General features: G+C 43.6%; 1 protein-coding gene across 1 annotated transcript in view; it reads right to left on the reverse strand.

The window, feature by feature from the left end:
* Window positions 1-24,007, reverse strand: part of uqcc1 (ubiquinol-cytochrome c reductase complex assembly factor 1) — an 86,469-nt gene that overhangs the window by 3,672 nt on the left and 58,790 nt on the right. The window contains exons 7-8 of the mRNA XM_068000227.1: window positions 22,537-22,614; window positions 14,799-14,912 (exon numbers count right to left, since the gene is read on the reverse strand). Of these exons, the coding sequence (XP_067856328.1) occupies window positions 14,799-14,912; window positions 22,537-22,614 (192 nt within the window). The remainder of the gene's footprint in view (window positions 1-14,798; window positions 14,913-22,536; window positions 22,615-24,007) is intronic.

Genomic DNA, 24,007 nt, shown 5'->3' on the forward strand with positions numbered 1-24,007 from the left:
TCGCTGGGTCAAAATCCTGGAATTCCTGACTGAGCAAAAATGTGGGAGCACCTTCACCACACCGACTGCAGCCGTTCAAGAAGAAAGCCCACCACCACTTCCTCAAGGCAACAAGGGACGGGGCAATAAATGACGGCCTTGCCTGTGACGCCCACTCCCCGAGAATGAGTTAAAAACGTGTAGCACCTCGACCGCTGTCCCAACTGAGCTCAGCCAACTCAGCGCAGACGCGCCATTAATCCTGGGATCTTGCTGTTCTGTACGGCCTAGCTACTCACCAGACAAACTCACCAAGCCACAGAAGTTGCGCTTTCATCCTTTGAATTAAAAGTTTTCAGTTCATGCTGAAAGGAACCTTATTACAGCAAGGATGTAAACTTGTCAGGAGCAGCTTTATTACTGCAAGGTTAAGTGTACGCAAGCTGTTGCTGTAGGAAATGGAGTGAGAGGCAGGGATAACTAACTCAGCCTGAGCATCCTGCCTTGAAAGGAGAGTGCTGAAACCAGAGTCATTAAACTGAAGGTTCAAATCCACACCCAGCATTCTACAACACAACGAATTGGGTGTGTACTTCATACTGACTAGCTTTATATTCAGTCTTAAGTAGAAACTGCTTCCGGTGGAACTATCTGCCCTTTCCAAGATTCAGGTATAGTGGGAGGCACTATAATGCCCAGTTAGAATCATACAGCCCATTCGGCCCATCGTGCCTGTGCCGACTCTTTGAAAGAGCTATCCAATTAGTCCCACTCCCCTGCAAATTTTTTCTTTTCAAGTATTGATTCAATCCCCTTTTGAAAGTTACTATTGAATCTGCTTCCACCGCCCTTTCAGGCAGAGCATTCCGGATCGTAACAACTCGCTGTGTTAAAAAAAAATTCTCATCTCCCTTCTGATTCTTTTGCCAATTATCTTAAATCTGTGACCTCTGAATATTTCATCGAAGAACTCAATCAAGTTTCTCGAAGGGTGGGATAAGTTGGAGCAATGAAACAGGAGCTGCGAAATATATAAAAACTGCACAATACCGAGGATGGTTGTGCTTGATGTTTTAGACAGATGTATCAAGAGTAGAGAATTTTGGTGGGGGGAGGAAAGGAAAGGGAAGAAAATGGGCTTTGACTCCATCCCCAGCTTGCTAACTGGCAACCTAAGATGGCCAGTTACCAATGTGCTACTTAGAAATGGGTGCCCTATGGTTTTATCACTGTGGGGAACTATATAGTTGACTATAATTACAATGATGCTTAGTCCTGTGGATATAGTATGTCAGGAATGTAAATATGTGGGGCTAAACACAATTAGCCCCAAACTTAAACAGCCCAAAATACACCAAAGAAGAAGCCAAGGCACACACATGCAGCCTGTAGGCTGGACTCGTAATAAGTTAGTGCTGGAGACCTCTCCCTGAACTACTCTCACTAAGTTGAGGTTGGAAGGGGTTAATTTACTGAAGAGACTGCTTCGGTTTTGACTGACACCATAGAAAAAAAAGAGACAAGGAAAAAAAAACTGCAATAGGTCAAAGACGGATGCTGAAGGCACTGACATCCCACAGTACTGTACAAACCAATTTTTTTCTTTCCAAATTTGCTCCATGACCTTACCTGACTCTAAAATACCTTCTTCACAACTTGCTTCCCAAAAAACTTTAAAAGAGAAAATAGGCTGAGAATGGAAGCTCGGGTAATTGTCCATTTCCTGATTCCGAATGAGCTCTGGATATAGGATTGCTGGCCTGACACATCCCAACACCACAGAGGTTTTTGTTTTTGAAAGGAAATTTCTCTGAAGAATTTACAACGTCAGTCACAACTCTCACGTTTTCTGCGGTCGCACAAGTACAACTGGCCGACTGTTAGCGACAGCCCTGTGGTGGCTGCCTTCAGCTCAGCTAAATCCCCAGTACTTCCAGGAATTTTTTATTCTTTCCTGTCAAGATTCCAGGTTACCTACCGGATGAAGTTGCAGCAGATGTTCCAATTCACATTTTGTATCAGGAGTCTTGAGCGAGGATTTTTTTTTTTGAGGAAAAAGAAGAACGGGGCCAAGAGAGCTATTGACAGTCTGGCACCACAACAGACGAGTACTTGTGCGCACATTCGCACCATGGTTCCGATCTCCGGAGCTGTGGTAGAACACCCAAAGGATTCGTTTTTTTTTCCCTTTTTATGGAACAACTCTCTGGGATGGGCATTCAAAACAGATATTCCGCCTTTCCATCAATATTCTTTTCCTGTTGAGATTATGGATTATTTACGCTGTCAGGTGCATTCAAACCCAGCTCATTTTTCTGCGTGCGTATCAATCGCATCACGGGCTATTTCGCCCATAATCTGCTGTCCCGCAATCTCTTACCATTCTCTGGCCCGCTGGACCTATTCCTCCTCCAACCCAAACGAAGCTCGAGTACACATCAGCATGGGCTCCCATCACTGTTGGGATTAATGTAACTTTGGGGGGGTCTATTCACCATCAAGATGGAGGGGGCAGGAGGAGGTGAATCACAGGGACAAAGTCTCTTAAAAGAGCTACCAGGACAGCTGTGTAATCGCCTCCCACCCCTTTTTATACACAGAAGTATTGTACAGTCACACCAATCCTCACCTCTTTTGATGAATATAGTCTGCAGGGCCAACCATGAGTCGAGAGGAGTAAAAACCCTTTCATAAACATAAGACATGCCAAAGTGTTCCAAATTGGAATGAGGTAGGTAATTGGAGGAGAAGCTTCAAAGAATGAGGGAAACCGTACCCAAGACAAGCAATGTAATTTTTTTAAAATTCTTATCTTTAGGACTAATACCAAAGTAATGTTAAAATTGAGGGGGGGCAATTCATGATTTGACCCTTACAGGCAGATGCAAAGAGTGCACCTTCTTTACATGTTAAATCTATTGAGTAAAAACTGGGAAATTACTTCAAGTGCTACCTTATGTACTGATTCTGTGACACTTCGTAATGGTTATGCTGAGAATTTGGAGGGGTGGGTGAAAGGAAGGGAAGGGAAGGGAACGGACTTTGACTCCTTCCCCAGCTTGCCAACTGACAACCCAGTTAACAATTTGCTACTTAGAAACAGGTTCCCCATGGTTTTATCACCATCGGGAACTAGATAGTTCTCAGTAAATACACTGATCCTTAGTCCTATGGAGATAGTATGCCAGGAATGTAAATATGTTGACACATTGAAGTCTGAGGGACGAAGCAAAGGCTAACTCTTTCCAACCTAAGCTCTTCCATCTGGGTAGTATACAGATGCTTGTCAATCTTCATGACACCTTAGTTCTAATTTATCCAGTCAGTGGACAACTGCTCTTAACCACTAGATGCCAGACGATCATGGGTCAGCCACTCCTAAAGACCACTTTCAAAAGACTTGCAGTTTAATCGCACCTTATCACATCTCTCAAAAAATGTCCTTAAAGCGCTTCACAGACAATGAATGAAGACAAGCACGAGAGTCATTTGGTACATAGCAAGATCCCACAAATAACAAAGAGATAAAGGATCGGTTGATCTGTTTTTTTAGTGGCGTTGGTTGAGAAAGGACTATAACCCAGGAAACTAGGGAGAACTTCCTGCTCTTCTCCAAAACAGCACCTTGGGACCTTTTAACAACCAGTGCCCTTGGACATCTGCAGGAGAGCACCTCCGACAACACAGCACTCCCTCAGTACTGCACTGAAATGTCTGCCTGTACTATAAGCTCAGGAACAGCGTGGAGACTGAACCCACAAATTTCTGACTCGGAGGTGGGCTGAGATCATCCTTATGGTCAGTACTTTCAGACCGGAGATCAGTTCTTTTGAAACAGTAAGTAGAAATGCTTTGTGAGATTATGTACAAGGGCTCCTACCATCATTAGGTGATTGAAGAAGGATTTCATAGAGGACAGGTATTAAACATTATATATTCTTTTTTTTATAAAAGATTTGGTCAAATTTTAGTATGACATTGCAATCTGAATAGAAGATCTGTTCCTGCCAGCGGAAACCCTGATTATTTTAGATTGCAGCAATTCTCATCCTTTTGTTCAAATCCCTCCACGGCCTCACCCCTCCAGCCCTAAATTCCTCCGCGATCTCTGCGCTCCTCCAATTGCGCATCCCCGATCTTCATCACTCCACCATTGGCGGCCGTGCCTTCAGCTCTCTAGGCCCTAAGCTCTGGAATTCCCTCCTTAAACCTCTCCGCCTCTCTCTCCTCCTTTAAGACGCTACTTAACTCCTATCTCATTGACCAAGCTTTTGATCACCTGTCCTAATATCTGTGGCTCGGTGTTAAATTTTGTCCGATAACACTCCTGTGAAGCGCATTGGGATGTTATACGATGGTGAAGGCGCTGTACAACTAACTGCAAGTTGATGATGTTATGTTATGTTACTAAATGGGGACACAGTAGTAAAAGGTGAAAAATATATAGGAACATACATTTGAGACCCTGACACAGTACTAAAATAACACACAAGGGCCGTGCTAGCCTATAGAGTTACCACTTTTCTTGAACGACCCCAAGTCCCTCTGAGAAAGGGAGCTGGATTGCATGGTTCACAGAGTAGGCTTGGTGACTCATTCAAATGTTTGATCTTAACAGTTTCTCCACCATCTCTGCAGGATTCTGGAACCTATACACTATGGGGGTAATTTTAACCAACCCCCCAGGACGGGCGGGAGAGGGGTGAGGATTAAATTGGTAAATATGAAATCCGACCCCAACCCGCCTACCTCCGGTTCAGGGGCATCCGAGTAACCGGCTCTGGAGAGGCGGGTCAGTGAACATCTCTCAGATTTCAGGAGCCATTTGAATTCAACGGCCGTGGGCCGGATTTCCCAGGGCTCGGGAAAACCCGGCAACTAGAGGGAGGCAGGAGCTGCCGGGTCCAGCAGGTAAGTGCTTTTCCAGCACTGCTTGTGGGCCGGGAGGAGCAGGAGTGCTTCCCCCCCGGCCCCCCCAAAACAAATCATCTACCGCGATTGGCCTCCCCTCCCGCGATCTGCCTACCCTCGCCCCCACCATTCTCTGATTACTGGCAACTGTCCCCAGCGCTCTCCGGCTGCGGCCTTCTACCGTAGGCTTTCCCGCCTGGCAGCCGGCCGGCCTCCCAATCTGGCCGGCTGCTGGGTGCGAAACGGAGTAAAGAAAAAATTAATGTGTTCCTGTCCTTAAATTCGGCTGGATCGCCATCATCCCGGGTTTCCTGGCCACAAACAGGCGCCCCCTCTCCCTCTCCCTGTAAATATTGGGGACAAGTATTATATATACACACACAAATCAATAATCAGTACAGCTGTCATCTCATCCTCAGGCAATGGAAGGAGGGACGCGGGGGGGGGGGTGGGGGTGGAGGGCGGGAGAGACTGAACAATTTCTAGTGAGTTACAGATACAATCTCTACATTCTCCACTGTTAGAAATTTACATTCAGAAATTCCCATTGCATGAATATCGTATCTGGGACTTCTTGGACTGGAAATAGGTCTTAGACTGCGGTGTAAAACAGGCGGTATTACGTCAGGCATCTGTTCTATGCCCCACCCCATATCCAGTTCCACTGAAATCAACAGAACTGCACACCGGGCCAGGGGGCCAATAACCGGCAGCTTCACCGTCACGTCTACTGATACCAGCTTTTTATTTAACTGAATTCAAATGCTCACACCGCCCTGGTGGGATTTGAACTCGTGTTCTCCGGATTATTAGTCCAGTAACATAACCACGACACTGCACGTACCCGATGTGACGCAAAGTGGGTTATGGTGCCAGTCACCACAGAGGGATTTTAAGGCCCCCCCCCCCACCCATTGTGTTACTGTCCGTGGTCGACTCAGGCGCTTGTACGAGCTTACTGATTGTTAACCTCCAGAACAAATGGCAGAGAGAGGGAAAAAAAAGAATTCCAATAGATATCATAATATGGTTTTCTGCTCTGGGCAATAGATGCGCCTTGGGTTGCTCATGTTCTGGGGGAAAAGAGTTCTTTTTGGCAGCAATGCTCTTCCCAGGGCAAGTCTGTTATTAAGTTCAGATCCTGATAAGTTGCCAAATAGGATTAGTTCCAGACTGACCCAGGGGCTCAACTTTCCGAGCCTTAATATTGCGATTCATGGAGCTGTTTTTACCTGGTCCTTGGAGGGTAGGCTAACTTCGCAGTTAAGACAGGGTGTAATATATGCCCCTGGAACTACTGGCAGTACTCTGTATTGGTAGCACATCCTACCACTGGAAACTTCAGGGCTCTCCTGTGGCTTCCGTTAAATAGGAACTTCTCTTGCTCAATAACCCAGTGCTTGCCAAGTGCTACCTCTGCAGGAGAGGTGAATTATTTCATCTATTGTCAGCGTGAATTACCAGCACAGTCGGGGGCACTATAATCCTTACAAGCCTTCTTTGCAAAAAAAAAGCAAAACAACTACAGGTTTAAAGGGTATGGGACTGATTATTAAACACAATCTTTTCACCATTCTTTAAAAGCACAAAAAGATTAGTTAACTGAATTTTCCCCCAGCATTTTAAACAGTAGTCTTTGTCAGTCCTTCACCATTTTAAGTCAGTGGATTTTGACCGCTCCGAATTTTCAAAAACTATTTCATTATACCCATTCTTTATTAAACTCAACTTATCGCGTGTGGGTTTGGTGTTCAATAACAAGGCGGCTTGTGTGCATTTATTTTTTTTAAAAAGAGCGCATTAGAATGGTTAACGCCAACCAAGAGGAAAATTGTGCAGTTAATAGCAGTATTTTGATACACAGAAATAGGAGCAGGCCATTCAGCCCCACGAGCCTGTTCCACCATTCAATGAGATCATGGCTGATCTGTATACTAACTCCACCTACCCGCCTTGGTTCCATTTCACTTAATACCCTTGGCTAGCAAAAATCTGTCGATCTCAGATTTAAAATTATTAATTGAGCTAGCATCTACTGCTTTTTTTAAAAAAAAAATACTTACAGTTTTGTTTAAAAAAAATCTAGACAAGAGAAAGTTAAAGGTTCTTTAAGATAATGATAGGGTGGGTGGACATAGAGAAAATGGTTCCACCTGTGGGGGAGTCCAAAATTAGAGGTGATAAATATAAAATAGTCACTAATAAATCCAATAGGGAATTCAGGAGAAACTTCTTTGCCCAGAGAGTGGGGAGAATGTGGAACTCGCTACCACAAAGAGTAGTTGAGGCAAATTGCAGATGCATTTAAGAGGATGCCAGATAAACACATGGGGGAGAAAGGAATAGAAGGATATCCTGATAGGGTTAGATGAAGCAGGGAGGGAGGAGGCTCGTGTAGAGCATAAACCTTTTGTCATTTAATCACTCTTGTCCTCCACCCTATCACAGTCCTTCCCTTCTGTTCTTCCCCCGCCCCCCTCCCCCTCGCCTGGCTCTGTACTTGCTTAAAAACAGTTAAATCTTTAACTTCTTCCAGTTCTGATGAAGGGTCTGCGACCTGAAATGTTAGCTCTCTTTCTTTCTCCAAAGATGCTGCCTGACTTGCTGAGTTTTTCCAGCATTTTATGTTTTTATTTCAGATTTCCAGCATCCACAGTATTTTGCTTTTGATTTCGGGAAATACCTTAGTTCTGCTAGGCCTCTCCCCCAGATTGCCAATTCTCCACGTATGGAATCGTAAAGGTAAAACCTGATGCACTACACAAATGTACAGCTCCCTGGTACACCAATGTACTATGTCCCGCACTGACTAGCAATACACCTCCCAACAATGTTGTTATTGCCCCTCTAATAGAGACTGTATAAAGTGAACACAGTTTAAATGCCTTTTGGTTGTCCAGCAAATAGACAGATGTGAATTATATCTGCACCATTTGGCATCACTTTACTGGCACATTAAAGTACCAATTGCCCCAATGCAATAAATGGAGTAACACACAAGGTCCAGTGTTGATGAAATGCGTTACCATGGGACAATTCCAATAGTTATTCTGGGTAGTCAAAAGAGTGTGATATAATTACAGACTCGTCCTTCAGACTTAAAGATGTAGCAAACTCTTCCCCCACTCCCTCCAAAAACTCCATTATAGTCAGATTGTCTTAATGTCAAATGGACTTGATCTTGGCAGTCTTGCCAAATCTATCTTTAATCGACCTTGTGACAAATGTGTAGAGGAGTTTGTGTCTGATGTTAACAGGTTCATCCTTCCACTTTCAGAGCCCGAACTACTCCTTACTTGATTGGGAACAGCAAAGATGGATCAACCAATCAGGCAGTAACTATAAGCAAAGCTCTAATTGCATTGGATAGAATATCACGTCTTCCATCACCAATCCTGGAGGGGACAGTAGTCCGTAACATAAAATGTTCAGATTTAAAATGAACCTTTAGAATTACGGTTCCTTTACACAGAATTACATTATGTCTACAGCACAGAAACAGGCCATTTGGCCCAACTGGTCCATGCTGGCATTTACGTTCCACACGAGCCTCTTCCCACCTCTCCATCTAACTCTCAGCACGTCCTTCTATTCCTTTCTCCCTCATGTGTTTATCCAGCGTCCCTTAAATGCATCTATGCTATTCGCCTCAACTATTCCTTGAGGTAGCAAGTTCCACATTCTTACCACTCTCTGGGTAAAGAAGTTTCTCCTGAATTCCCTATTGCATTTATTGGTGACTATCTTATATTTATAACCCCTAGTTTTGGTCTCCCTGACAAGTGGAAACATCATCTCTACATCTACCCTATCAAACCCTTACATAATTTTAAATACCTCTATCAGGTCACCACTCAGTCTTCTCTTTTCTAGAGAAAAGAGCCCCAGCCTGTTCAGCCTTTCCTGATAAGTATATCCTCCCAGTTCTGGTATCATCCTTGTGAATCTATTTTGCACCTTATCCAGTGCCTCTGTATCCTTTTGATAATGTGGAGATCAGATTTGCACAGTACTCCAAGTGTGGTTTAACGTTTAACATCAATCCAGTTTCCTTCTTTGTGCAATTTTTAGCAAGGATTTTGATTTCTTTGATATGAGATTGCTTTGGCAGATCAGGCAAAGGTGAATCCAAAGAGCTTCTACAAATACATAAAGGGCAAAAGAGTAACTAGGGAGAGAGTAGGGCCTCTTAAGGATCAACAAGGTCATCTATGTGTGGAACCACAAGAGATGGGTGAGATCCTAAATGAATATTTCACATCGGTATTTACGGTTGAGAAAGGCATGGATGTTAGGGAACTTGGGGAAATAAATAGTGATGTCTTGAGGAGTGTACATATTACAGAGAGGGAGGTGCTGGAAGTCTTAACACGCATCAAGGTAGATAAATCTCCGGGACCTGATGAAATGTATCCCAGGACGTTATGGGAGGTTAGGGAGGAAATTGCGGGTCCCCTAGCAGAGATATTTGAATCATCCACCGCTACAGGTGAGGTGCCTGAAGATTGGAGGGTAGCAAATGTTGTGCCTTTGTTTAAGAAGGGCGGCAGGGAAAAGCCTGGGAACTACAGACCGGTGAGCCTGACATCTGTAGTGGGTAAGTTGTTAGAGGGTATTCTGAGGGACAGGATCTACAGGCATTTGGAGAGGCAGGGACTAATTAGGAACAGTCAGCATGGTTTTGTGAGAGGAAAATCATGTCTCACGAATTTGATTGAGTTTTTTGAAGGGGTAACCAAGAAGATAGATGAGGGCTGTGCAGTAGACGTGGTCTACATGGACTTCAGCAAAGCATTTGACAAGGTACTGCATGGTAGGTTGTTACATAAGGTTAAATCTCATGGGATCCAAGGTGAGGTAGCCAATTGGATACAAAATTGGCTTGACGACAGAAGACAGAGGGTGGTTGTAGAGGGTTGTTTTTCAAACTGGATGCCTGTGTCCAGCGGTGTGCCTCAGGGATCGGTGCTGGGTCCGCTGTTATTTGTTATTTATATTAATGATTTGGATGAGAATTTAGGAGGCATGGTTAGTAAGTTTGCAGATGACACCAAGATTGGTGGCATTGTGGACAGTGAAGAAGGTTATCTGGGATTGCAACGGGATCTTGATCAATTGGGCCAGTGGGCCGATGAATGGCAGATGGAGTTTAATTTAGATAAATGTGAGGTGATGCATTTTGGTAGATCGAATCGGGCCAGGACCTACTCCGTTAATGGTAGGGCGTTGGGGAGAGTTATAGAACAAAGAGATCTAGGAGTACAGATTCATAGCTCCTTGAAAGTGGAGTCACAGGTGGATAGGGTGGTGAAGAAGGCATTCGGCATGCTTGGTTTCATTGGTCAGAACATTGAATGCAGGAGTTGGGATGTCTTGTTGAAGTTGTACAGGGCATTGGTGAGGCCACACTTGGAGTACTGTGTACAGTTCTGGTCACCCTATTATAGAAAGGATATTATTAAACTAGAAAGAGTGCAGAAAAGATTTACTAGGATGCTACCGGGACTTGATGGTTTGACTTACAGGGAGAGGTTAGACAGACTGGGACTTTTTTCCCTGGAGAGTAGGAGGTTAAGGGGTGATCTTATAGAAGTCTATAAAATAATGAGGGGCATAGATAAGGTCGATAGTCAAAATCTTTTCCCAAAGGTAGGGGAGTCTATAACGAGGGGGCATAGATTTAAGGTGAGAGGGGAGAGATACAAAAGGGTCCAGAGGGGCAATCTTTTCACTCAAAGGGTGGTGAGTGTCTGGAACGAGCTGCCAGAGGCAGTAGTAGAGGCGGGTACAATTTTGTATTTTAAAAAGCATTTGGACAGTTACATGGGTAAGATGGGTATAGAGGGATATGGGCCAAGTGCAGGCAATTGGGACTAGCTTAGTGGTATAAACTGGGCGACATGGACATGTTGGGCCGAAGGGCCTGTTTCCATGTTGTAACTTCTATGATTCTATGAAGGTCACTGAAGCAGTTTATATGAAGAAATAATTTTCTTTTTAACTTAAGGGATTTTAATTCAGAAGAAATCTAACAGAAATCTCCATTTTGTTTCAACAGGACATAGGCCCAATGGTTGAATTTGTGCTGGATCTTAATTGTCCAGCTGAGGGGGGAATTTGATATCTCAGCTGAAGTGATCGTACCTCTTTTAGGGCGTATCAAAGAAGTGTTCAATTCCTCCAATATGGATTTACATTGTCTCTTTTGGTCTAGCATTTCCAAAGGTCCATCTATTCGCCTTCTCCCAACCTGGTAGTCGCATGATACGAAGATAATGGAGTTGTTGACTAATCGTTGCAATCAATCTCTATCAATTAGTCTCCAACAGACCCAGACAGGTGAGGAAAACCCCCAGTGGTGGGGAGGCTTTGGGAACCATAGGTCCAAAGTCACCTGTTCCTCCCAATCATGCTCACTTACCACATGTCATGTCTCAAATTACTCATATACTGTATCCCAAAATGTTATTTTCTGAAAGAAATCTATCTAATTTGCATTTGAATGAATCAACACTAACTGCTTCTACCATCTCCCCAGGAAGCCTGTTCCAGAGATCGACCACCCGCTCACTGAAATATTGTTTCCGCAGATTAGATTTGAAGCACAGGCCGTGTCCTCTGGTTCTACTGTTCTGGACAAGGTGAAAGAGCTTGTCATGGTTTACGTTATCTAGTCCCTTTAGAATACTGAAACAACAATCATATCACCTCTCAACCTTCTCTTTTCCAGTGAGAACATGCCCAATTTACATTATCGCTCCTCATAATCCCATCCCTCCAATCCCTCAATCACTCTGATTGCTCGCCTCTATATCCTGACAATACTGCGTGTTCACCAAACTGGTTCCAGTCCACAAACTATCTTGGATCTAGGAGGCTTACAGCAATTCATCAAAATTGATACGTCTACTTATATTTTTCGATATACCGGCTTCTAACTGAAGTGGCCAGATCAACAACAACTTGCATTTATATAGCGCCTTTAATGTGCTCCCAAGGTGCTTCACAGGACCATTATCAAACAAAATCTGACACCGAGCCATATAAGGAGATACTAGGGCAGGTGATCAAAAGCTTGGGCAAAGAGGTGGGTTTTAAGGAGCGTCTTGAAGGAGGAGAGAGAGAGACGGAGAGGTTTAGGGAGGGAATTCCAGAGCTTAGGGCCGAGGCACTGAAGGCACGGCTGCCAATGGTGGAGTGATGAAAATTGGGGATGCACAAGAAGGCCAGAATTGGAGCAGTGCCGAGATCTCGGAGGGTTGTAGGGCTGGCGGGGGTTACAGAGATAGGGAGGGGCGAGGCCATGGAGGGATTTGAAAACAAGGATGAGAATTTTAAAATCGAGGCGTTGCCAAACCGGGATCCAATGTAGGTCAGTGAGCACAGGGGTGATGGGTGAACGGGTCATGGTGCGAGTTAGGATACGGGCAGCAGAGTTTTGGATGAGCTGAAGTTTACGGATGGAGCAAGGTGGGAGGCCGGCCAGGAGAGCATTGGAATAGTTGAGTCTAGAGGTAACAAAGGCATGGATGAGGGTTTCAGCAGCAGATGAGCTGAAACCAAAGAAAATTTAGTGACAGGCCACAAGACAAAAAATACATTTTTGATAGTGACGGTTTTACTTTTGGTTACGAACTGCACAATACAGGTTTTGCATGAAAACAAATGAAGGGCTTGGAAAGAGGTGCAGTATACCTGAACCTGGGCAGGTCAGCAGCTTATACAAAGTCACTGCTCTCTCCTCCCACTTCATTTAAAAAAAAACACACGGCTTTATTTTAGCCACATTCAATGCAGTGACCAGGCACTGGATTGGGAATGTATTTGCTGGTCCAGTTACCAGCACCACTTTTACTCGTCTGCTGCAAAAGAAAATTGCTGCACTTTTCTCAGTCCAGAAACCTACAAAAGTGTTGGGTTTAATTATCTTTTGATAAGTTAGCGAGTATTGATTTTAGTAAATTGAACGTTTTGTCTCCTGCGCTCGACTCCATTGAAGCAAATTCAGGAGTGAAGTTGAAAAAAAAGTGATGATCTCCCTACTGACGAGTGAGAATCAAGGAGCTGGTCATGAATGGAAAGTACTCATTCTATGCCAACACCAAACAAAATGGAGGCACACTGGTAACAATATTGGCTAAATTCTGGGCACCAATTGGTTCAACATTTCTCAGCTCAGTGGTGCTCTTTCAGTTAGCAATAACACTGCAACTGAACATGTGGAATATGGGAGGAAGGAATCAAAGGCTATCTGCCAGGAGTAAATGCTTGAATGTACTGAATTGGAATATTCCACTTGCTTCTGACTTTATATCGATCATTTTTTGCACAGTTATTATGTTCAAACGTGTGCTGCCGAAGCTTCATACACTAACACAATTTTGAAGTGAAACTGGTCACCAATTAAATAATTGTACAACACAGTAGAAAATACACTATGCCATACTATACACTGTATTCGCCACAGTTATGCAATTAAATAACTGATTAGTCCCATTTCTCATTATGGTTAGCATGTTCTAATTGGGGATATTATCACAGTAATTAATGAAAAAGGCAATGAACTAGTTTTATCACAGTGTTACCATAATCAAAATGCACAATAATAGTTTTCTCAGAATCTTCTGTGACTGTTTTGTGCAATAAAACCGCAACAAACTGATTCATTCTAACTGGCTAATTACTAGGATTTCCTTATCGAAGGAAATCAAACAAGAATTAATGTTGGTACAAGTTAGTGCCGGAAAAGCAGGACATCAGGGAGCTGTTTTGCACACAGACGGGAGAGAACAGATATCATAAGGTGCTATGTTTTAACAGATACTTGGCAGAGATTGCAAGGGGGGAGGGGGGAGGGGGGCGGGGAGAGAAAGCACATAATCTGAAAACAGAACAATCCCATCAACATAAATATCATTGTCTGTTTCTCTCCAATGGATTAACGTAGGGCTCCACGGTGCAGCTCGTCAGATTTTAACCCTTACAGTGAAGTGACTCATTAAAAACGTATCTTATCAAGCTCTTAGCTCTATATTTGTCTTCTGCGTTAACTCGGACTGGAGCCACAGATCAGCACAACGACATTCTAAAGTTTACAGTTGCCCTGGCATGTTCTCAGCCGAGTTAATAGAAACAAATCATTGATTAGGGCAGTTGGAATACTGTGTCCAGATTCGGACACCTTAATATAGGAACGATGTCAAGGCTATGGAGATGGAGCTGAAGAGAGTCAATATGATGATATCAGGATAAGCGGCTCTAGTTATGAGAGGAGAGAGAAATCGGGGCTCTTTTCATTAGAACAAAGAAGGTTAAGAGGAGATCAGATAAAGGTTTTGATAAAGTAAATTGGGAAAAACTATTTCCACTGGTCAGTGAGTCGGTAACTATATAATAAATTGAAGAGTCAGGTGGTGAATGATAGAATACTAGAGCATGGTCTTCAGTTGCCTTTATTCACAGCGATCCACATTACCCACTCCACACCCTGGATATGCTCTCATACAAATGAATACAAGAGAGTCCCCATTTGATATGCACCACCTGTATACAATTAACACTAATTGGTATAAATCATATGGATGCAACTAACAACTAGAGGGGCATCAATTTAAGATCATCACCAAAAGAACGAATAGGTTGAGATTTTCTTATACAGTGGGTTGTTCGAACGTATGATGACCCACCTGAAATGGAGGTGGAAGCAGAATCCATAATGACTTTTAAAAGAGAAAGGTAGAAATATTTTAAAAGTTTAATAGGTATGGGAAAAGGACAGGGAAGTGGGACTATGTGGATAGCTGGCACAGGAGCGATGGGTAGAACAGCCTCCTCCCCCGTGCTGTAAAATTCCGATTCTGTAAGAGAAACAGAAGTTACGAGCTCAATTTAGTTCCACCGTTCCTGACCTGTTTGCGGACATATTCCACCATTAGCTCCAACTGTCTCGGGTCCTCGCACTGTTTGTTGAAGAGGTGTCGCCACAGTGACGCAGCTAACACACGGTCATCTGATAAAATTCCCTGAAAAGGAACAAAATCAAATAGTGTTAGTCAGCGAGTCTGCCTTTTTCTCTCAGCTTCCGCTTTCTCGATTAAGGTAAGAGATGACCACAGGCTAATAGGCTGTGATCATGCTTTTGTGCCCATTATTGGAACATAATACATATGGGAGCACATATAATCTAGTGAAGTATAATACTTCCATTAATATAGCATCTCACCGCATTTGCTGAAATGTCTCAAATTGTTTCACAGAACGAATAACTTTTCAAATACTGCAATCGTAATGTAAGCAAACCAGCAATGTCCCACAAACAGCAATGAAATGAATGACGACGAAGCCTGTTTTTTGGTGGTATTCGTTGAGGGAGATATGTTGGTTTCAAGTGCCCATTCTTCCCGTGAGTGCCTGGATAGAATTCCTCAGCAGGATATTTGATCAGGGGCGGGAATCATAGACTAGCCCAATCCTTACCAGACCCAGAGAATAACCCTCCTCTTCAAATAGTACCATGTGATTAACGTTCACTCACGGGGTCAGCTGTGGTTCACCTCCGAGTCAGGAATTTGTAGGCTTAAGTCCCACTCCAGAGACTTGTGCACAAAATCTAAGTTGACACTCTAGTGCAGTACTGAAGGAATGCTGCACTGTCAGAGGTGCTGTCTTTCAGACGAGATGTTAAACCGAGGCCCTTTCCTTCTCAGGTGGATGTAAAAGATCCCATTGCACTGTTCGAAGAGCAGGGGGGCTCTGGCAGTTGTCCTGGGCCAATATTTATCCCTCAACCAACATCACTAGAACAGATAATCTGGCCATTATCACATTGCTGTGCGCAAATTGGCTGCCACATTCCTACATTACCACAGTGACTACACTTCAAAAGTACTTAATTGGCTGTAATTGGCAAGTAACATTCACGCCAGACAAGTGCCAGGCAATGACCATCTCCAACAGGAGACAGTCGAACCACCTCCCCTTGACATTCAACGGCATTACCATCGCCGAATCCTCCACCATCAATATCCTGGGGCATCACCATTGACCAGAAACTTAACTGGACCAGCCATATAAATACTGTGGCTACGAGAGCAGGTCAGAGGCTGGGTATTCTGAGGCAAGTGACTCACCTCCTGACTCCCCAAAGCTTTTCCACCATCTACAAGGCACAATTCAGGAGTATGATGGTCACTTGCCTGGATGAGTGCAGCTCCAATAACACTCAAGAAGCTCGACACCATCCAGGACAAAGCAGCCCGCTTCATTGGCACCCCATCCACCACCGGCGCACTGTGGCTGCAGTGTGTACCATCCACAGGATGCACTGCAGCAACTCGCCAAGGTTTCTTCAACAGCATCTCCCAAACCCGCGACCTCTACCACCTAGAAGGACAAGGGCAGCAGGCACATGGGAACACCACCACCTGCACGTTCCCCTCCAAGTCACACACCATCCCGACTTGGAAATATATCACCGTTTCTTCATCGTCTCTGGGTTAAAATCCTGGAACTCCCTTCCTAACAGCACTGTAGGAGAACCTTCACCACACGGAATGCAGCAGTTCAAGAAGGCGGCTCACCACCACCTTCTCGAGGGCAATTAGGGATGGGCAATAAATGCTGGCCTCACCAGCGACGCCCACATCCCATGAACGAATAAAAAAAAATCACTTTGGGACATCATGGGGTTGTGAAAAGCTCTATATAAATACAGGTCTTTCTTTTTAAATAGGTGGATGGAACCTCAGTTTAATGTGTCATCCAAAGGAAGGCACATCTGATAATGCAACACTCCTTCAGTCCTGCACTACAGTGTCAGTCTAGATTATGCACTCAATTCCTGGAGTGGAACTTAAATCCATAACCTTTTATCCAAAGGCAAGAGTGCCACAACTTGAGGGAAGATGTTTCAGCAGGAGACTACACATTTTGTTTCCTGGAATAAAGCAAACGCACCCTCGACCAACGCTGGCAATTCTTTTGCATATCCTGCCAATCCTATAATGTAAAACAAAATGGCCGGGCCAAGAAAGAAAGAACTTCACATACAATGAATTACATTGAAAGAGTTGTATTTATAAAGCGCCTTTCACGACTTCAGGATGTCCCAGAGCTCTTTACAACTAATGAAGTATTTTAAAGTGTAGTCACTGTTGTAATGTAGGAAACACGGCAGCCAATTTGTACACAGCAAAGTCCCACAAACAGCAATGTGAGAAGGACCAGATAATCTGTTTTAGGTGCTGGTTGAGCGATAAATGTTGGTCATGACGCTGGGGAGAATTCCCCTGCTCTTCTTCGAAATAGTGCCATTGGATCTTTTACGTCCACCTGGGAGGGCAGACGGGGTCTTGGTTTAATGTCTCATCTGAAAGACAGCACCTCCAACAGTGCAACACTCCGACAGTACTGCACTGGGAGTGTTGGCCCGGATTTTGTTCTGAAGTCTCTGGAATGAGACTTGAACCCACAAACCTCTGACTCAGAGGCAAGAGTGCTATCCACTGAGCCACGGCTGACACCTAAACAATGAAAAAGACAGGGGCAACAATGAACTGAAAAAATACATTATATGAAAATGGAGAAATACACTCAGTGTCCAGCAGGTGGTGTAAACTACACTGCATCATCCTAATCTTAAGCCATCTGTTTCTCCACCTACATAACATTTCCATGCATAGAACAATCATTGTGGACAACATCCAAATTGGTACTATTTTGTACCATGTAGCCAATCTACTAGGAAATAATTATAAACACCCCTCAAACTCATTCAGTGGGGACAAAGAGCGAACGGGGCCCAGGGAAAGGGATCAGAACCCGATCAGTCCCTGCTCAAGTTTTCTCCCCAGTTTTTAGCTCAGTCAAGCAGGAACTGTAGGTATAAAAGCAGGGAAACGTTTTAAGTATCTAGTGGCATTTCATAAGATTAGTTCCAAATAAAATAAGACAAATCAATGCCAAATGATTTTGGTTTAGAAATACAGTGTAGGCTTGTTCTGACCCAAGCTTTTTGATGGAAGTTGTATTATTTTAGTACTTTGTGGATAAAGTACACAAAGAGTTCTTGGCTGGAGGGAGGTCACAGAGGTCACATTAGGAGTGAACATCCTTAATCAGCCACATTCTAACGATCACATCCCCTGTACAATAAATCACGCAAAGCATAAAGAGCAAAACACAGCATTGCACCTCTAAATTAGAACTGGATGACAGATGTATTCTAAAGTAAACTGTTAAGTATATATGCCACAGAGACTTTCTATCCCACCAATTTTCTCCTCTCCTTTACTGAAGTTCTAACTCTTGCTGGGATATGGCCTGAGCACCAGTGGTCTCAGTATCTCACCCAAGTGGCCAGTCTTTGTGTGAGAGCGTGGATAGGGCATCTCAGCATGCTACTGGACCAAGGAGAGTATCACAGCCGAGTTCAACCCTACCAGACATCATACATGTGTACATTCCAGCAGGACTCACCAAATAATCATCAACAGTGGGAACCAAGACCATCTCCCCCTCCTCCAGACCAGGGGCTCAGCTTCCTCTGCCCTCCAGTTAAGATCGGGCAACTCAGCAGAGACCAGGAATTAAACTTGGGATCGTCAGTTCTGTATAACTCGGTGACAGACCACAAGAATGTGATCTTATAAAAATATTCCTTGTTATTTTTAAAAGGGGAGTTTGTCCTATTAACCATATTAATGTAAAGAATCGTTTTTTTTTCCATAAAAAGAGTTTTGACAGAATACTGCAGGAAGGGGGAAGATAATGAAACAGCAACATGTTGGTAAAGCCACTGCCAAGTCCATTCTCAAACTAGCGGCTGACTCAAGGCAGTAAAGGCCTCTTGGCTGAGAAGTGGTACTTGGCACTGGGATTGGAGATGGAAAAAGGGACCTTTAAAATGGAGCAAAATTAGCACACCCTTTTTTATATAAAAAATATCTTTCGCATTTTCACCTCCATTAAGGTTGGCGGAGGGGGGTGGATGTACAATTTTGCATTGTTCTTGCATTGTTCTGGCCAACATTACTTTCTCATCTTGCTACTACTTGTGGGATTTTGCTCTGCACAAAACGGCTGCTGCATTTACCTACATAATACCCGTCACTGCACTATAATATATCCACTCGACTATTCCAATGCTCTCCTGGCCGGCCTCCCACCTTCCATCCTCCGTAAACTTGAGCTCATCCAAAGCCCTGCTGCCCGTATCCTAACTCGCACCAAGTCCCTTCCACCCATCACCCCCGTGCTCGCTGACCTACAGTGACTCCCGGTCCAGCAACGCCTCGATTTTAAAATTCTCATCCTTGTTTTCAGATCACTCTGTGGCCTCGCCCCTCCCTATCTCTGTAACCTCCTCCAGCCCTACAACCCTCTCGAGATCTCTGCGCATCCCCGATTTTAATCGCTCCACCACTGGCGGCCGTGCCTTCAGCTATCTCGGCCGTAAGCTCTGAAATTCCCTCCCTAAACCTCTCCGCCTCTCTACCTCTTTCTCCTTCTTTAAGACGTTCCTTAAAATCTATCTCTTTGACCAAACTTTTGATCACCTGCCCTAATATCTCCTTATATGGTTTGGAGTCAAATTTTGTTTGATAATCGCCCCTGTGAAGCGCCTTGGGACATTTTGCTACGTTAAAGGTGCTATATAAATGCAAGTAGTTGTTGTATGTAAAGTGTTTTGTGACATTCCTGAGAGATGCAATAAGATACCAAAGAAACAAAAGTCTTTCTTCCACCAGTGGTTTACAAAATAAAATTATTCAACCAAATTCTTAATAGCTATTAAAGAAGTCAGCAAATTTTCAGATTGATTGCTCTGTAGGATCTACTTCACATTCCTGGATATCAACTATACACGTAAGGAGCGATGAGTGCTCTCGGGTTTTCTGATTGGAAAGAGTTTTTCAGCACTTGTCAGTGCAGGACTGTTACCAATACAGTGCTGAGGATGGGAAACACAGGCCTCACCTGGCAGGTTATTGGGTTTGTTCAGTGACTGGCTGGCCTTAGGGGCCAGGAAATGTAAGTTTGCTATCTTTCTTTCATCGGTCCCTCATATGTTCCAAACTGGGGTAACAGTGAGTTCAATGCATTGCCCATTCCTGGGATGAGAGGGTTGTCCTATGAAGAGAGGTTGAGTAGAAAGGGTCTATACTCTCTGGAGTTGAGAAAAATGAGAGGTAATCTCATTGAAACATATAAGATTATGAGGGGGCTTGACAGGGTAGATGCTGAGAGGTTGTTTCCCCTGGCTATATCCAAAATAGCTGCGTAGAAGTTTTCCGTCATAACTCTTATGTTCTCCTTCAACACAACAGACTGAACCTGAGGGGCAAAAATGGTACCACGAATGATTGATGGGCAAATAGCTGTTCTTATCTTTTCTTTAGTGGAGAGACCAGATTTCAATTAAATGGACACTGAGATTTTAGGAGATAAACAAATGTGCAAATATCAAATCATGTGATCCACAGGAGGAGTAGACAACAGCTGGTTCTGAGTGCGCCCTGAAGTGGTGATCCCACCTCCACTAACTAGTTGGCTTACATCATATACCTTTTCTCTTTATTGCAGCTGTCCAGTCTTTCATTTTATCATGCCCCTTCTCCACAAGTAAAAACAAAGGCACACTTGTGTATTTAACTGGGTGAACACCATGTACTGGAATATGGAAGGTTGAGGGGTGATTTGATTGAGGTTTATAGGATTTTGAAAGAAATTGATACAGCAGATAGAGAGAAACTGGCATAGTCAGAGGATAAGGGGTCGGCCATTCAAGATTGAGATGAGGAGGAATTTCTTCACTCAGAGGGTTGTGAATCTTTGGAATTCTCCACCCCAGAGGACTGTGGATGCTGAGTCAATGAATATATTCAAGGCTGAGATAGATAGATTTTTGGACTCTAGGGGAATCAAGGGATATGGGGATCAGGCGGGAAAGTGGAGTTGAGGTCGAAGATCAGCCACGATCAGATTGAATGGCGGAGCAGGCTTGAGGGGACGTATGGCCTACTCCTGCTCCTATGTCTTATGTTCCTGACCTAATTCTCTTCCTCCTCCTCTTGCACAAACCTTCCATTCATGCAGCTCAATCAGTGCTTGTAAATTGTTCCTTCAGAGGCGTGATTTGTAGTCATTCGGCCCTAAAACGATTGATTTGCTGTCTAATGTACTTTTACTCAAACTGAACTTTGAAAGAAAATAGGTGCGTGACAAGCAAGAGATCACCTTTGAAGTGCAGTCACTGCTGTTTAGGCAAATAAGACAGCCAATTTGCACACAGCAAATGGGATAAATGACCATTTAATCTGTGTTTGGTGCCAGTGGTTCAGGGAGGAATATTGGCAAGAACGGTGGGAGAGCTCGCTGTTTTTCAAAAATAGGTGTCATAGGATTGTTTACGTCCACTGGCCAGGCAGACGGGACAGAACCTCAGTTTAACATTGCTTCAGACAGAAAGGAAAACTGTGCGCAAATTTGATGCAGATTAGTGGAGGCACTTTTGATGTGGTTCTGTGATTGACAGATAAGTGTTCTGGATTAGCCTTCCCAAGCGGGGTGTTTTGAGGAGAGGTGGGAACAGAAAAACAGGCTGGATGGAAAATGCTACTCACCAAATAGCCAGCGGCAAGCTTACATAGGAACAAGAGTAGGCCATTCAGCCCCTCGAGCCTGATCCGCCATTCAATTAGATCATGGCTGATTTGTATCTTAATTCCATCTACCCACCTTGGTTCTGTAACCCTTAACAACCTTGCCGAACAAAAATCTATCAATCTCAGTTTTGACATTTTCAATTGACCCCCAGCCTCAACAGCTTTTTGGGGGAAGAGAGTTCCAGATTTCCACTCCCCTTTGTGTGAAGAAGTGCTTCCTGACATCCCCCCTGAACGGCCTAGCTCTAATTTTAAGGTTATGCCCCCTTGTTCTGGACTCTCCCACCAGAGGAAATAGTTTCTCTCTATCTAACCTATCTACTTCTTTAATCATCTTGAAGACTTCAATTAGATCACCCATAATGTTCTATACTCAAAGGGAATACTAGCCTAGTCTATGCAATCTGTCCTCATTATTTAACCCTTCTAGCCCAGGTATCATTCTGGTGAATCTACGTTGCACCCACTCCAAGGCCAATATATCATTCCTGAGGCGCAGTATTTTTGGTAAACTGAACAAACCATCTCACCATATTGAGTGTAACAGCAGTGCATTTATACCTAATAGCTGTATTTATAAAGTGCCTCATCATGTTCAAACTTCTCAAAACACTTTATGCAATGAAGTACTTTTGAAACGCAATGATGTAGGTAAACATAGCCTGATGTACTGTTGCAGCTGATGCTTTGTAGCCTGTTGAATCAACTTCCTATTACACTGACTGACTCTTCATCACTAATTCCTTTTTAGGTTAATCTGTTACTAGAAGAAATCAGTTGTTTTTGGAAAGTGAGGCGTTGATTTGGGCAATTAAAAATTTAAATAATCCCTTTTCCCCAAACAGGAAATAATTAACATCTTTTTGCCATAGGATCAACTTTATTAATCCCTTTCATACTTCAGACTGAAAACTTCAATCAGATCAATTAGGTCATATCAAAGACAAGAGAGTCAAAACTTCAAAAGGAACAAAACACTCACCTCATCATATCCAAAAATAGCTGCGTAGAAGTTTTCTGTCATAACTCTTATGTTCTCCTTCAACACAACAGACTGAACCTGAGGGGCAAAAATGGTACCACGAATGATTGATGGGCAAATAGCTGTTCTTATCTTTTCTTTAGTGGAGAGACCAGATTTCAATTAAATGGACACTGAGATTTTAGGAGATAAACAAATGTGCAAATATCAAATCATGTGATCCACAGGAGGAGTAGACAACAGCTGGTTCTGAGTGCGCCCTGAAGTGGTGATCCCACCTCCACTAACTAGTTGGCTTACATCATATACCTTTTCTCTTTATTGCAGCTGTCCAGTCTTTCATTTTATCATGCCCCTTCTCCACAAGTAAAAACAAAGGCACACTTGTGTATTTAACTGGGTGAACACCATGTACTGGAATATGGAAGGTTGAGGGGTGATTTGATTGAGGTTTATAGGATTTTGAAAGAAATTGATACAGCAGATAGAGAGAAACTTTTCCGCTGGTGGGGGAGTCTAGGATAAGTGGGACGTAACCTTAAAATCAGAGCCAGGCCATTCAGGAGAGAAGTTAGGAAACACTTCTTCACACAAAGGGTGGTAGAAGTGTGGAACTCTCTCCCACAAAAAGCAGTAGGTGCTAAGCTCAATTAATAATTTTAAATCTGAGATTGATAGATTTTTGCTAGCCAAGGGTATCAAGGGATACAGCCAAAGCAGGTGAATGGAATTAGGATTCAGATCTGCCATGATCTAATTGAATGGCAGAACAGGTCCATGGGGCTGAATGGCCAATTCCTGTTCCTATATAACACAGAGGGGGTCACAGGTGCACAGGATACCCAAGTAAACCCAGTTTGCCCATATTTCAGACACAAGCAGATGTTCTTCATCTGAAAGGTGGTGTTCAGAGATGAGTATTAACATCTTCACAGTGAATGAAGACCAGTACCAATGTGAGATCGTTACTATGCTCCTCACGGTATTTCTTTTCCTCTCAGCCACAAAAAAGAGTCAGTCCACGTAATCCCCATATCAGTTCCAAATCTGACCAATGACAGCAGACCTTCAATCAGATGCTCCTTTCACTCATGAAAGGATAAAGTTAAGGCAATGCTACCCTCAGGGAAATGGCTGGATGGTGCTGGTGGTTGGAATGCCGCCTGCTCATTTATGCAGCAACATTCTTTCTCCCCACCTACTGACCCAATGGGGGAATTCCCGCCTACTGAACAAATGGGGAATCCCCACCTACTGAGAACCAGCATGGGGTTGGGTTTTTGTTCTCGCGGTGGGATGGCTGTCATAAAAAATGCAGATCTTCAAGTGCCATATTCCAAAGTTCCACCATTTAGAAATCCTTGAATCCGATTGCTGAGGATTACAGTTCAGGCTCGGCATAGGAAAAGGCCCAGATAATGGAAGTTAAACTATCCTCTTTTTAAAAAAAAAATATACAAAAAGTCTGAAG

Source organism: Heptranchias perlo, chromosome 19, assembly GCF_035084215.1.
Source record: "Heptranchias perlo isolate sHepPer1 chromosome 19, sHepPer1.hap1, whole genome shotgun sequence".
NCBI lineage: Eukaryota > Metazoa > Chordata > Chondrichthyes > Hexanchiformes > Hexanchidae > Heptranchias > Heptranchias perlo.